Raw genomic sequence first — 15577 nt, 5'->3', positions numbered from 1 at the left:
TCGGCCTTAGCTACTTGGGCACACTGCTGGCCTGCATTCAGCCTGCTAAAGACCAGTGTCCCCATGTCCTTTACTGCTCAACAGCTTTTCAGCCACACTTTTCCTGGTTTGTACTGCTGCATAGACTTGTTAACGACTCAAGAGCAGGAGCCTGTACTTAGTCTTGTTGAATGTAATGTGCCTGACTCAGCTCATCAATCTAGCCTCTCCAGGTCCCTCTACAGACCTTTCCCACCTTAAAGCAGATCAGTGGTCTTGCCTAACTATTGTCTGCAGACTTACTGAGGGTGCACTCAATCCCCTCATCCAGATTGCTGACAAAAATGTTAATCAGAACAGACCCAAATAGTGAGACCTGGGATATGCCACTTGATTGAACTCCACTGAAGTGATGCTTTGAGCCTGGCTTGTCCAGTCAGTTCTTTATCCAGTGAATACACCTGTCTATACTTTAGGCAGCTATTTTCTCCAGGAGAATACAGTGGGGACCCAGTGCCTAACACTTCACTAAAATCAAGATAAACTCCATCCACAGCCTTTCTCTCATCTACTAAGCAGGTTGTCTTATAGAAGGTGGTCAGGCTGGACATGCCATTCATAAACCCTTGCTAGCTGCTTCTGATCACTTGAGTGTCCTGTATGGGTTATGTGGTGACACTCAAGATTATCTGCTCTGTCACTTTGCCTGGGACTCAGATCAAATTGACAGGCCTGTAATTCACTGGGTCCTACTTTTTACCCTTCTAGTAGATTGGATTCATGTTCTCTAACCTCTTGTCATTGCAACCTTCCCAGTTAGCTAGGGTGGCTAATTATTTAAAGTGGCTTAGGTTGTTCAGTACCCTTGGATGAATCTCATCTGTCTATGTAGACTTCTGAAAATCCATAGGCCCTTCATCTTGTTCCCTGTCACCATAATCTGAACTGATGGGCTGGGTACCTGAGAAAATTGATCCTAGTGATACAGACCAAGGCTAAAGAGGTATTAAGTACTTGGGAATTGCCAATATGTTTTGTCACTGCAGTTGCCCTCATGTACAGTTAAGGTTAGAGATTCTCCTTAGATTCTCCTTAGTCTTAGAAGATTCTTTTTCTAGTCTTAGAAGATTCTCCTTAGTCTTCTACTATACTAGGCAAGTAGAGTTCCAGTTAGGCTTCTGATTTTCTTCCTGCAGGTACAGACTGGTAGATTGTGATAATTTTATTTACCTAACTTTTTTCAATCTGCAGGGAGAACATTTTGCATGCTATTTTGGATAGTGGAAGTAGGTTGGGAGTAAACCTTTCTGTAGATGGCATGTTCCCCAGGTCATCATATCATCATAGTATCATAGTTTCGTGCGAGTTGGAAGGGACCTTAGAGATCATCGAGTCCAACTCCCGGGATTCGAGCCCTCTGTGTAGCAGAGCGGCACTTCTACCCCCTGCTCCACAGGGGGGATTCGAACCCGGGCCCCCTGGTGTTGCAAACGGGAATTCTACCGCTGCGCCACCGGAGGCACACACACAGGTCAAGGAACTGAGATTGTTATCTAGAGATACTGGGTATTTATGCAACTATATTAATTTTTCTATTATTATTTTCACAGTTAGAAATGTGTTCCTGCTCTGAACTACATACTGTTTATTCAGGGATTTAATGCATCTGAACTGAGTTTCTGAGTTGATGTCTCATAATTACTGACCTGTAGCTTAGAAAGGAAAAGAATACAGTTAGTAGGTACTTTTTTTTTTTTTTTTTGAAAGGAGCAAGTTCATTTTGATCTTTCACTTTTTTTTTTTTTTTTTTTTCCCCTCTTAATAAACTGAAAGAGTTTTTCTTTATGGTTGTTTGCAGTTACTAAAAGAGCAGAATGCTTGGCTTGGACAACTTGCAGCAGGAGACTTAGCATTTTAATTTTGTTCCACTAGAAAGCTGACACTTCTGTGCACGTAGTTAGGGCCTGAACTCTTTTTTATTGTATGATACTTGCATGATGCTGAACTTGTCTTGAAAATAAACTCAAAGTGCTTCTTTTTCAGTTCCTTACAGTATCCAAGGCCAAAGAGTTAAAGTTTACCAACCAGAAGATGAAAACAGCTGGCTCTGTGGTGTTGTGAGCCATCAAGACCCAATAACGCGTCTTATGGAGGTGTCTGTGACTGAGGTAAAAATATGAAGTGCTGCTTTAAGTTTTCTGAAATACGGTTTCTTCCCAGAAGCTCAAGTTTCAATGAAGCTGTTATTCTCCATGAGAAAGAAGTAAGAAAGCTTCTTCCTGGGTCATTTATGCTGTGGTTTTCCTGTGCTGTTTCTCAGCTTCTGTCTGACAGACTAGGGAATTGGTTTGAAATAAGCGCGTTATAGAAGATGAAGTCTTAGTCTAAACTGAATTGGTTGAGGTACTTTAGCTTAGGCTCTTCCAATCAGTTTTTGTTTTGTTATGTGATTGTGTGGAGTTTGACAGGTAGTTCAGCCTTACCAGCAGCCTGCTTCTAATGGCTTCCTTTTTCAGGAACACTTAGGAACAAATCTGTAAGTCTGCATGGAATTTCTATAGCAGTGTTTTTTTTAACTTGTAGCCTTTTCTTCATGCAGAACAGATGCACTGAGTGTGCCCAGTGAGTCCTATACATATGTACAGTAATCTTATGCTTTGAATAATGTATCTATTGCTAATTCACAGGAAAGAAATGTACTGTGTATGGTTAATAATTCTGGTACTTCGGAGAGATGGAAATTGTGGAGTATAGGCTTTAGGCAGATGCATACCAGGAACGAAGCAAAGTTACTGTGTATCTAATGTCAGGTAAAATGGTAACCTCCATGCACTGCTATAAAAATTGCTTTAGCAGAGGTACTGATGAGGATTGCTAGCATAAACTGATGTAGTCTTTTTTTATGTCTAACAGCATGAATTTGCAGAATGCTAGAATAAGACTAAAGCAGATTTAGACAGTTGTGCTTAATGTAGTGAGATGCACCTAGAATGCTCAGTACAACAAATATATAAGTCAACAATGGTAGCAATCAAATCTGAAAGTTGTTGGACTAGAGAGATGGGATAAATTAAAGGTAAACTGAAAGCCTTTAGTTATTGCTAAGGAATTCAAGCATGTGTTTAAGGTCTTTTAATGTTGATACCGTGTACTGAAATAAAAAATAACCGCTTCTTCTTCCTTCTACCCCCTTAATATTCATTTGCATAAAAATTAGACAGGTGAAATAAAGTCAGTGGATCCTCGTCTGATTCATGTTGTGATGGATAACACTTCTCCAAGTGAGGTACTGTAATATTTCAGGTCTTATTTATATACAGTGTTGGAAAAAGAAAACATGAGAATAACTGTACACTGATGCTGTGTTTGCTGTGGGCTTTTGGTAATGTGAAGAAAGTTTTCCCCTTTTAGTTACCACTTTAAACAATGGACACGGTTTTCTTTAAACAATCTTTCTTTCTAGTTCAGGGCTGTTTAATGAATTTCAGCATGGCTCTTGAGAGGTTTCAGTAATCAGCATTATTGTGTTCCTTTTTAAGAGTTAATGCTCTGCTAGAGAATGTCTCTATGCTCACAGCTTTCTTTTAAGAGGATCACCCTATGCTTCTCCACAGACCCTACTAGGCATTTCTAAAAAGTATTTTTTGGCCTCTCGAAAGCAGGTTGGTACACTCGTGGCATTTCATTGCTGGAGTTGAGAGGTGTCACAATAACATCTGGATCTGTGCTTTTACCCTAGGCTAAAGGATATGGTATATCCTACGGTTGAAAATTATAGGCTTTGGGTAGTGGTCAGGAAGTCTGCCCTTGAAAAGAACCAGTTATTAGACTTGTACTATTTGGTGTGCAGATATCTGCCTTACATGAGCAAGAATTATGTTGGACATAACATAACATATTGCATGTTTCCTGAAGTTTGCAATGATATGGTACGTGGTATAGCAATAGCTCACCTAACAAGCTTATTTTGGAGATCCTATGCTAATGCAAAAATGTAGAGCCTCCTTCAGCAACCACCAAAAAGACTTCTTATTTTTGTTGCTTACGTTTTGTTTTTCTTCAGATCTGTCAGCTTGTTTTTATGCTTTAGAATACTGTAATCCTTATTCTAACAAAGAAAATGCTCTTAAAAGAAGTAGACTTGTTTGTTCTTTTGTTCTGTTTACTGATTGAATGTTGTTGGTTTTTTTTTTTTTAATTATAGGGGGGGGGCCTGAAAGCAGCTAAGTCATCTAAAGGGAAGAAGAAGAGAGAAAGTTTTGAGGGAAAAGATGGACGGAGGAGGAAAAATGTTCAAGATTCTGGATGTGATCCTGCAACAAAGAAGCTAAAGGAGAGGGGTGAGGTGGATGGCAGTGGTAGTGATGGAGGTGAGGCAAGCAGAGGTCCTTGGAAAGGAGTCTCCAGTAGTGAAACAGGACCGGATCCAAGGGCCAAACAGTTGCCTTCATTTGTTCCTCAAATTAATCGCAATATTCGCTTTGCTACTTACACCAAAGAGAATGGTCGAACATTAGTAGTCCAAGATGAGCCAGTTGGAGGTGACACACCAGTGCCATTCATTCCATTTTCCTCTGTGACTGGACAAACATTGCTAGTTGGATCTGGATGTAAAGAGGCTGGAAAATCACTGGAACAGATTGGCCAAGGCACAGAGACTTCTGCAGCTACAGTTAGTACAACTGCTTTGACACCAACAACTGTGAGAATCTCTGATACTAGTTTGCCAGCAATTACTGGACAGGAAAAACTGAAAACAGGCCGAATGCAAAACCAGGGAGAGGTGAGTAGACTACAATCCTGCCATATTCAAGAAAGAAATATGCCTTCAGCATTAGATCTTTTACAGCTTGTTTCTAGTACTAAGCGTGTCCATGGAACTGAAAACTATTTTTTTTCTTTCTTAAACCTATCCCTTCCAGAGACAATGATCTTTCAATCATTTGATCTAAGAAAGTGTCCAAAAGAAAATAGTATTTAATAGAAAACATTTAGGAGACAACTTTTTAGCACTCTGTTCTTTATTCAGCTTTAATCTCTTAAGAGTAACTTTTTACACAATGCAGCTTTAAAGTGATGTAGAGCACTGCGCTTAATGTAATCAGTTTGGCTGTGTCACATGGAAGGTAGCCTTCTTAAAATTTCTTGCCTTCATATTGACAAATACGCATGAGAATATGCTTTCAGTTGAGCTTTTAAGTTATATGAAGCTGTATTTGGAGGACCTTTGATAGATTCCCAGTTTCTCTTACAGAAAAGATATCTCCATATGAGAAAAATGAGCTAATAGCATAATATGCTGTGTAAGGTTGAAAACAAAGTAATTCAAAGAATTAAGATGGGTACCTTCAGAAACAGTTTGTTTAAGGAGCTTGGTATGGTAGAGGCTTAAGGATCTTCTACTTATGTATCCTTATTTTCAGTGGGAATAATTGAAGGGAAATCCTTTGAAGTTTTGCTTTTGCTTTTCAGGGAGGAAAAAAAGGAATATTTAGGTAATCAGAGGAAGGCCTATTTAAGAAAATAAAAAACAACTGACCAAACAAAAAAAGACAAACACGAAGCCCCATCTCTGAAAGGAGGACAGGAAAAAAAGAAACTTGTTTTCTATTGTATAAAGAAGTTAATAATGTAGGAGATAAGTTGGAAATTACAAGGTGATTGCCAGAGGTTAAGTGGGTTACTTTCATGTCTTTTGTGTTAGCTAATGAATGGAGATAAAAGCAAGGTGTTTACCTTGAGATAAGTATTTAAAAATATAAAGCAAAAATTAGATGTTCGAAGTCAGGAAAGTTGCATAATGAAATTTTTGTGTAACAGCATAGCCATTGTTCATTTTCACCCCTGTTCTCTGCCCAGAGGAATAAAAATCAGTTGTGAGTTCCCACTGTGTGAGTGGTTGGAATTGTATCTATCACTATTGTTATTAAAGAAAAACTTTAATTGTGCTGAGAAATTTTCGTACTGCATGTCCTTTCCTTATTCTCCATAGCCCCAGATTACTTGTTTTAAATTAATAATAACATTCTGGCATCATAATTTGCAGGTAGACGACTAGGCCAGAAATGAAGCAGTATATCAAACAGTATTTTTTTTAAGGGAGGAAATATAGTGCGAACAAGGTGTTTTTTTTGTTTGTTTGTTTTTTTGTTTTTGTGTTTGTTTGTTTTTTTTTTTTTTGTTTTGTTTTTTTGTTGTTGGGCTATCCACTTTATCACAGCGTGATCTAGTCCTTGAGCTTGCTTAATAAACTTGGCTTGCATTCATATTCACATGCTGTATAGGCTGTTTAGAAACTTTTAGAATGTTTAATTTAGTAATTCTAAGTGCTGGCAAAGACAACTTCTATTGAGACAAGTTATTTCTGTATGTATCCCCCACTTGCTTCTGCTCTAAGTGAGAGGGAGTGAGGGAGAGAAGGAGGATTCTTGTTTGGCTTTAAAAAGAAAAATCTGAAATTCTGGTATCTGGAAGAACTAGCATGGGTGCGTTGATATATTGCTAAAGTTAGTACTTAAGAAGTTGATTGCAAGGAACAATCTAAGTGTGATTATGCAGTATATTAGGTGCTAATGATGCCCATCCTGCACCAGCTTATCCCCAGCAGCTGGCACCAGGCATGCCTGCCTGAGTCCTCACTCCTGCTGGTCATCTTTCCATCCCACATCTGGTTTTAGAAATGCACAGAACGCCTGCCCCAGTAAAAGACCCCCACTTGCTCCAGGAGCACCAGAAGATAAGGCTGTCCAACTCCTCTGGTCTGGTTTTGGTAGTTGACACCAGTTTTCACTCCTATGTGGGTCCTGCAAGTAAGGTAGCATTTGATTCTTACACTGCACACAGATAAGGGGGAGAAATGAATAATTCAGATTTAGTAAGAAGGAAGACTGCTGTGATCAGGCTCTGCAGTGAGCCAGAAAAGTACACTAGCAGCCCCCTTTTGCACACTTTTTCTGCCTACCTCAATTGTTTGTTCCATCCTTTCCCTATACAGCGCCCTCAGGAATTTTCAGAGCGATGTTGACTTGTTGACTCCTACACTCCTCTCAGCCTGCCCCCTGTCTAAGTTTGCTAAGTTTGGTCTTATCAGTTGCAAAGCGCATCTTGATCATGCTGGAAGCAGTGCCTGCAGTTTCTCGATAGCCTGTCAATTAGTGGGAGTGGGAAGTTTGTTTCTTGTTCTTGTGCCCATGTTTTGTGTTTTGTTGTTGTTGTTGGATCTGTGTCTTCATGTATTTTATTTTCTAGCTTTCTCTTTTTCATTTTTATAACAAATTGGCATAGCTCAGTCAGATAACCTCACAAAACTCAAGTCTTTTGTAGTCTCATTCATCATGCAACCTTGTGTGTTGGCCAGGTCTATGTCTCTCATATTGTTGTGGGTTTTGTTGTTTGTTTGTTTGTTTGTTTTTATGGCTTTCCCTCTTCCCCTCTTTCTTACTGTCCCTTGTAGGACTGAAAAAGGACCTTGATGCTTAAAGGAAGAGTATTATTACCTTTATCACCCTTATTACCCTTATTATGAGTATCACCCTTATTATGAGTATTCCCTATGTGAAGATTTCTAGGTGGAAATTTGAAGAAAAGGAAGAGAACTGATGAATTAATTATACAATACAGTCAGTTACAGTAGGATTGGCTGTGAGAATTACCAAATCTGAATAAATTGAGAACAAATGAAAATCTATCATAACAGTGATGGAAACCTGCAGGAAAAAGAAAATTCACTATATTTTAAAAAATCTCAAGCAGTTTGTGCTTTACATTGAACAGACACCATTTCTTATGCATCTGTGTGCCTGTCAGCTGGTGTGAACTCCAGTCATTTGGAGCCCTCTTCAGTAACTGCTGGACAACTTTCTTTGTTTAATTAACTTCACAAACTAATTTAACTGTCTTAAGAATGCTGGTTAAGTAGGAGAGACTCATCAGGATGAGTTTAGGGGGGGGCAAATACTAAAATGTCAAAAGACTCTGGGGATGAGTTTGCTACAAGAGAGAGTGTATGACTGAAAAGCAATATCAGTTGCTTTTCTTATCTTTTTGCTTATCTGATGGAACTAAAACAAATAGCATCTCAAGATGCTTGTGTTCCAGTGAATTAGACCACTTTGTCTTGTGTGGCAGTTTTGTTTTAAAGCATGGTAAGTCATTAAGTGTTGGTTGTTTTTTTTTTTTTGTTTTTTTTTTTTTTTTTTGTCTTCAGTAATAATAGGCACATTAAATTATTATTTGTTAATAATAGCTCAACATTTTCAGTACCTTTTAGGTAGAAAAAGCTATCCTAACAGAAACATTAAGAATATCTAGCAGTATTTCTGCTACAAGTTTTTCAAGGCTGGCAGTTGTACAATTAAATAAAAAATAAATAGTATAAAAAAAAAAACAACAAAGTTTTGCTGAATCATATAAAAATCCTTTAACAGGCTAATGCTTCTTAATTTTGTTTCAGAATTCTCGAAATTCACTTTCAGCTTCCTCTGGATTTGGAATCTCTCTCCCAGGTGCTTCCCAGTCTTTGGCATTTGGAGGTGGAAGAAGCCAGTCAAATGGAGTGGTGACTCCAGAAAGCAAGCCTTCTGGATTTATTTTTGGTTGTAGTACTGGACAAGAGGCTCAGAAAGATTCTGATCTGTCTAAGAACTTGTTTTTTCAATGCATGACCCAAAACCTACCTTCCAGTAACTACTTCACAGTCATTTCAGAAAGCTTATCTGAAGATGCCTCTAGTCGGGACTCATTCAAGCAGTGCACAGAAAGCATGGGTGCTGGGGTCTGCAAAGGTAAAGTTCTTCCAACGGACACACAGTCTGGCAGTTCTGTGGAGCGGAAACTGCCTGTGGAATGTATGCCTACCCTTACTCCAGCTTTTTCACGAAGCTTGTTGAATGTTCGCCCCCCAGATAGTCATGAAAACTTATTTTTACAGCCCCCAAAACTATCAAGGGAGGAACCCTCAAACCCTTTCCTGGCATTTGCTGAGAAAACAGAACTTAGTCCTTTCAGTGGCTTTGCATCATCCCAGACAGGGGTTTCTACTCTGTCTACATCTGTGGGTCATAAGACTGCTTCTGGCTGGCCAGAATCGATCACAGCTACAGACTCTCTAGCTAAGAAGAAAACCTTGTTTATAACAACTGACTCCTCAAAGGTGATGTCCAGTCATCCTGGTTCTGCAGCTTCTGTTGGTGTTCAAAGTCCTTCCACTACAGGGAATGGCCGTTCCAGCTCACCAACCAGCAGCCTGACACAGCCTATTGAGATGCCCACTCTTTCTTCCAGCCCAACAGAAGAAAAGCCAGTTGTTGGGCCTGGCCAGCAGGACAATCCCCTTCTGAAAACTTTTTCTAATGTGTTTGGCAGGCATCCACCTGGCTTTTTCTCTTCACAGGCTGAGTTTCCACAGGATAGCAAAGCCCCCTTTGAAGCTGTGAAAAGATTCTCACTAGATGAGCGGAGCTTGACATCTAAACAGGATTCAGACTCCAGTACCAATAGTGACCTCTCAGATTTAAGTGACTCTGAAGAGCAGTTGCAAGCCAAGGCTTGTATGAAGGGCATCCCAGACCACTTGATGGCGAAACTAGGTCCCAATGCAGAACGCAATGCTGAATTGCTGCTGGGGAAGGGAAAAGGGAAGCAAGCCCCGAAGGGCCGGCCTCGCACAGCTCCCCTAAAAGGTGAATGCATGGTGTCTTAGAAATACAAAGGGGTAGGATGCTAGGATTTCTTCTCTATAATGAACTCTGTGAAACAGCTTGATATGAAGCTTGTTTATGGGGAGTAGCATATTTGTCTTAAGAATTATTCAAGAATATATATGTCAGGATAAAATTGTGGTAGCCTGTGGACTTGAAAACATCAGATTTATCTTTTTGGTGTGAATTTGTTAATTTTATTGGCAGTTTGCATCCTAACAGAAAGTGCCTGCTATCATTAATTGATGAGGACAGGCTATGGGTGTTGTTCAAAATAGCTGATTGTTGAGACTGAGAGCAAAAGCTGAATTGTCTATTAATAAATGATGTTAAGTAATTTATTTCTGTAGTCCAGTTTAACCAGGTAACCCTTCATTTTCTGGAGGCTTTTTACTTTATAGCAACTCTGGTTCTAGTGGTATGTGGAAGACTGATAGATTGTCTGATGAACATATGGATATGTTAGGGCCAGTATCCTTTTGCAGTTAACTGTTTTTTTATTATTATTTTTTAAAATATATATATATTTTTACTTCTGCTCTGTCTTACTTAGTTGGCCAGTCTGTGCTGAAAGATATGAGTAAGGTGAGGAAACTGAAGCAGTCAGGTGAGCCTTTTCTTCAAGATGGTTCTTGCATCAATGTAGCCCCACATCTGCACAAGTGCCGGGAGTGCCGTCTGGAGCGATACCGCAAATTTAAGGAGCAAGAGCAAGATGACTCAACTGTAGCGTGTCGCTTCTTCCATTTCCGGAGGTGCTCAAATCCTTTCTTCCTTCATACATAGTCTAACTGTAGAGCTTGGTTCAGGTCCAAGCACAAAGTGATTATTTCTTACTTAATTTTCTTGGGTACAGTAATTAAGATTTTGACTAGTTTGTGTTTATTTGCATCACCTGCCTGGAATTCCCTCACTCTCAGTTGGAGAGGTGAGAGAAGAGCTGCTGTTAGAAGGTATGGATGGCACCATGGAGGCTGCAATGCTTAGCCTTGAGTGGTTTAATTTTTGGATAGCAGTTTGTATGCAGTAGCTTTTCTTTTGCTCCATCGTAAGGAGTTCAGAATAGAGATAAAATTTTAACTTAACAAGTGAAAATATTGTTATCATGAGGCTAGTGTTTTACTAGGTTTTCTAAGTTGAGTACAGAATTGATTTATAGGAGGAATAGGTTGTCTCGTGTGTTTTCTCTCTGTAGTGCTTATTATAGAATCATCATGGAGTCATAGAATGGTCCTTTTCAACCCAGGCCACAATGGTTATCTGGTTTCATCCCCCCTGTCATGTGTAGGGTTGCCAACCAGCAGCCCAGGCTGCCCAGAGCCACATCCAGCCTGGCCTTGAATGCCTGCAGGGATGGGGCATCCACAGCCTCCTGGGGCAACCTGTTCCAGTGTGTCACCACCCTCTGGGTGAAAATCTTCTTCCTAATACCTAACCTAAACCTCCCAATCTTAGTTTAAAACCATTCCCCCTTTGTCCCATCACTGGCCACACTCACAAACAGCCATTCCCCTTCCTGTTTGTATGCTCCCTTCAAGTATTGGAAGACTGCAATGAGGTCTCCCAAGATACCTCATTGTTCAAGCTAAACCAGCCCAGTTCCCTTAACCTTTCCTCATAGGAGAGGTGCTTATCATCTTAGTGGCCCTCCTCTGGACCTGTACCAAGAGTTCCACATCTTTCTTGTGCTAGGGGCCCCTGGACACAGGACTGCATATGGGGCCTCACAAGGGCTGAGTAGAGGGGGAAAATCATCTCCCTCTCCCTGCTGGCTGCTTCTCTTTTAATTTAGCCCAGGATACAGTTGGCCTTCTGGGCTCTAAACACACACTGCTGGCTTGTGTCCAGTTTCCTGTCAATGTTATGCTCCTTTTGGATCTTTGACTAGTCAGTTTCTCTTCTACTTCTTTATCTGCCCATTCTAGTGAGTGCAAGGCATCATTTGAAAATGACTTTTGCTTGCTTTTGGGCATTGAAGTGATTATATCTGCATATATATAGGTACCTGAAGGGTACCTATAATCAGGAGGGGAGTAAACTCTTTGAAAGGGCCAATAATAGTAGGACAAGGGGAAGTGGTTTTAAGTTGAAAGAGGGAAGATTTAGGTTGGATGTTAGGGGGAAGTTCTTTACTAGGAGAGTGGTGAGGTCCTGGAACAGTCTGCCCAGGGACGTTGTGAAAGCCCCATCTCTAGAGGTGTTCAAGGCCAGGTTGGATGGGGCCCTGGGCAAACTGATCTAGTATACGTGGAAGTTTGGTGGCCCTGCAAGGCAGGGATGTTGGAGCTTCATGATCCTTGAGGTCCTTTCCAACCCGGGCTGTTCTGTGATTCTGTAGTTTGCATCATGGACTTGTTAAAAATTAATTTGCATTGAAGTTAAAGTGTAGATTATCTTTGCCAAAGAAGACAGTTACTTTTAATAATGGCTGAAGTTATTCAGGCTTTCCTAATTTGTCAAAAGTTTAACAACATGGTGTCAACTGCTACTGAAAAAAAATAGTTCTGTTTGAAGAGTGGTCTCAAGAAGAGTAGGTATGATAAATATTTTTGTATGTCTTGTAGCGTGAGTGGCTTAAACAGCTGTGAAGTGCTAGCAGCACTAGCCAGAACTGAAATCTGAAATCCCCAAAAGCTGGGAAACAGCTGTCTACTGAGTGTAAATATAGTGTGAACCATACATGATTTTATAGGCAGTATCTTCAGCAGCCCAAGTAATCTGGGTTTTGTCATTTTGCTCTATTAATAGCATAGAAATGTGGCAAGCTGTAACAGTCTCTTGTGTGTGGAATTTCCCACCAACATGTATTGAGACCAAGAAATTTATTCTGGTGGGTTTTGCTGCCGTTGCCTTTGTGTATCTTATTCCCTGCTTTATTTGGATTTACATAACAGTTTTAGCACTATAATGCTGTACCTCAAGCCTTTTTTGTTTCCTTTTGTGTTTATATTCTGAAGTTGGTGGCAGTAATTAAAGTAATTAAAGGTTGTTGAGCAGATTCCCAGTTACTTCATCCTGTTTTCTGCAGGCTTATATTTACCCGGAAAGGCATTTTAAGAGTAGAGGGTTTCTTGAACCCACAGCAGAGTGACCCTGATGCCATGAGTCTGTGGATTCCTTCCTCCTCTCCTGCAGAGGGTATTGACCTGGAGACTTCAAAATACATCCTTGCGAATGTTGGAGACCAGTTTTGCCAGCTCGTTATGTCAGAAAAGGAAGCAATGATGATGGTGGAACCACATCGTAAGCAGGGCTTTTGGCGTGTTTTTAATCCATCTTCTCTATGTAATATGTATATAATGCAGTGAAATAAAGTAATGCTGTTTCTTGTTAAAAATGATTCTCTTCCCCAAAAGAGCATCTACACTCACTTTTTAAAGGTGTGTGTAAGAGTTGGTCTGATGTTTGAGATTTGTCTTTTGGATTAGTGTGGTATTTCTACCAAGGAAGCTAATGGTAACTTTCCCAGACATTGTTACATTTTTTTTTTTTTAATTTTTATTGTTGTTTTTTTTGTTGTTGTTTTTGGTTTTTTTTTTTGTTGTTTTTTTTTTTGAAAATGGAAGTGAGCACTTAGGAACACTTATCACATGGAGCAACTTTCTTTTAATGGTCAACTTTTTTTTTTTTTTAAACATACTTTAACATGTAAGAAACAACTTGGACATTCAGCTTGCAGTGATTCACCTGTTCAACTAGTTGACAGCTGTTGCCACTAGGAGGGAAAGTGATTTTGAAACAAGTTTCTTCAGTGTATTCAATTCAGCTTATCTCATGCATGGCTCTGATTTTTCATTTTTCAAGTGTGCAGCAGGAGCCATTCTTTACCAAATGTGTTCAAAATCCAAACAACTGACATTCATCCAGTTAATAAAATTAAATACTCAGTCTTTATAAGTTCACATTATTTGTTCATAAAAATAGCAGGTTTTTTTTTTTTTTTTTTTTTTTTTTTCCCATTTTCCTGTGAATTCCTTAAGTGCTACTTGAATTTCAGTTTCAACAGAACACTGTGAAAAGCTTAATTTCCCTGTAGCATGTCTTTTGGGACTTGGCCTTACAACTTAGAAATGGTGATGTTAGTAGTGTCAAGAGACTACCGACTCAAAAAATGTCTCTGGATATTAAAAAAAAAAAAAAGTGTTTTTATGTTTTGCCCTCAAGTTGTGTATATGTGAATTGTTTATCAGTGTTGTGATGTTCTCATTAGATGGGAGAAATACAGAATGTCAAAGTAATAATTCCTAATGTTCCTTCTGCTTATAGAGAAAGTGGCGTGGAAGCGAGCAGTACGCGGTGTGCGGGAAATGTGTGATGTATGTGAGACAACTCTGTTCAATATTCATTGGGTTTGTCGCAAGTGTGGCTTTGGGGTCTGTCTGGACTGTTACCGGCTGAGGAAGAATCGTCCACGTAGTGGTAAGTACTAGATTTTTTTTTTTCCCCCGTACTATAATCTAGGGAATAGCTGGCTTTCAGTGGGGATAGTTTCTAGGAAGTTGCTGAAGGCTTTGCAGAAGTTGGTAAGTGTCTGCATGGGGATCTATAGGCTTGGAATTTTAGCAGTGTAGTCTTACATGATGTTGTTTCATTTTATGTTTCCTTAAATGCCTGTGTTTTCTTATATTAAAATTTTAACATCGGCAGGCATAGTACTGATAGTATGTACTGAAACAAATTGCTGTGTAGTTCTGTCTTTTCCTTAGGGAAGGTATGAGAGTAAAATAATGCTGTGCCTGTTCTGAGCCATCACAGGATGGACTAGTAAGCAGACACTGCAGAGAACTGCTTCTGGTAGAAAGGAGTTGTTGGAAAGTTTTTTTTGTTTGTTTGTTTTGGTTCCTTGATACAGTTAGGTTTGTGATTCAGGAAAGCAAACATTGCTGAAAAATAAAGATATTTACAGAAGTGGTTATCTAGTGCTTTTGCGTGTATCTGCATTGCGACAGCTTTGGTAGAACGTATGCTGACAGTGGACCATCTTAATAAAGGTAGGTCTACTAATGGCAGTTACATTGCTTTATGAAGCAGATGTACAAAACATAGGGTGTTAGTAAACATGAGTACTGCTGTCTACTTGTTGTAATAAGTTGCCAAGGATAAATGAATTATAAAAGTAACATGTTTTTAAAATAGATTAAACTTTCACTATTTTTACATATTGCAACCTATTAAATTACTGCCAGAATGTACCAGAAAAGAGCATAGCGTTCTTCAAGATGTTCTTAACCAGGATGTAATGGAAGTAGTTGAAAGAATTTTTTCTGTATTCAGGGACTCAACCCAGTTTAAAATATGAGGAAATATGAATTTGTCGACTACTTTTCAATCATTTGTAACTTTTTAGCTTTATTAAGTAGATGTTGTCACAGAAAACCAAAAAAAGTTTTTCTGATCTGCAGGTATTCTTTGTGAAAAAACATGTGAGATGGTTATCAGGAAAGTTAAAATTACCCTATAATTTAAAAAAGCAGTATGAGAACAGTAATATGATCTTCAAAAGTTGAGGCAAGAAGGGAACGTTTTTAGGTGATAGGAAATAAGATACTACTAGAGATAAAATGAAATTTAATTTGGTATTTATATAACCTGGAGAAATAGAAGTTGCTGTAGTTCCAGTTCTAACCTCTTAAAATATATTCAAATAAATTTGGGTGTTTTTTTGGTCTTTATTTCAGAGACAGAGGAGATTGGTGATGAGGAAGTCTTCTCATGGCTGAAATGTGCAAAGGGTCAGTCTCATGAACCAGAAAACCTTATGCCAACACAGATCATTCCTGGTACAGGTAATGCTTGAAGGCTGAAAGAAGCAATTTCATCTAGTTCTGAGCAAACAAGTGGAAACACAATTAAATCATTTGTTTTCTAGCTGTTGCATTGTCTAGCTTAGATGCGGAGTA

At 39.2% G+C, this 15577-nt stretch overlaps 1 protein-coding gene across 1 annotated transcript in view; it reads left to right on the top strand.

Moving 5' to 3' along the window:
- Positions 1 to 15577, top strand: part of KDM3B (lysine demethylase 3B) — a 53013-nt gene that overhangs the window by 16431 nt on the left and 21005 nt on the right. Inside the window, exons 5-12 of the mRNA XM_072347889.1 lie at positions 2023 to 2147; positions 3197 to 3265; positions 4184 to 4762; positions 8432 to 9659; positions 10231 to 10432; positions 12706 to 12920; positions 13944 to 14096; positions 15356 to 15463. Of these exons, the coding sequence (XP_072203990.1) occupies positions 2023 to 2147; positions 3197 to 3265; positions 4184 to 4762; positions 8432 to 9659; positions 10231 to 10432; positions 12706 to 12920; positions 13944 to 14096; positions 15356 to 15463 (2679 nt within the window). The remainder of the gene's footprint in view (positions 1 to 2022; positions 2148 to 3196; positions 3266 to 4183; positions 4763 to 8431; positions 9660 to 10230; positions 10433 to 12705; positions 12921 to 13943; positions 14097 to 15355; positions 15464 to 15577) is intronic.

This window comes from Excalfactoria chinensis, chromosome 13, assembly GCF_039878825.1.
Source record: "Excalfactoria chinensis isolate bCotChi1 chromosome 13, bCotChi1.hap2, whole genome shotgun sequence".
NCBI lineage: Eukaryota > Metazoa > Chordata > Aves > Galliformes > Phasianidae > Excalfactoria > Excalfactoria chinensis.
The sequence above is the reverse complement of the archived record's forward strand: the minus strand, read 5'-3'. Positions and strand labels throughout refer to the sequence as shown.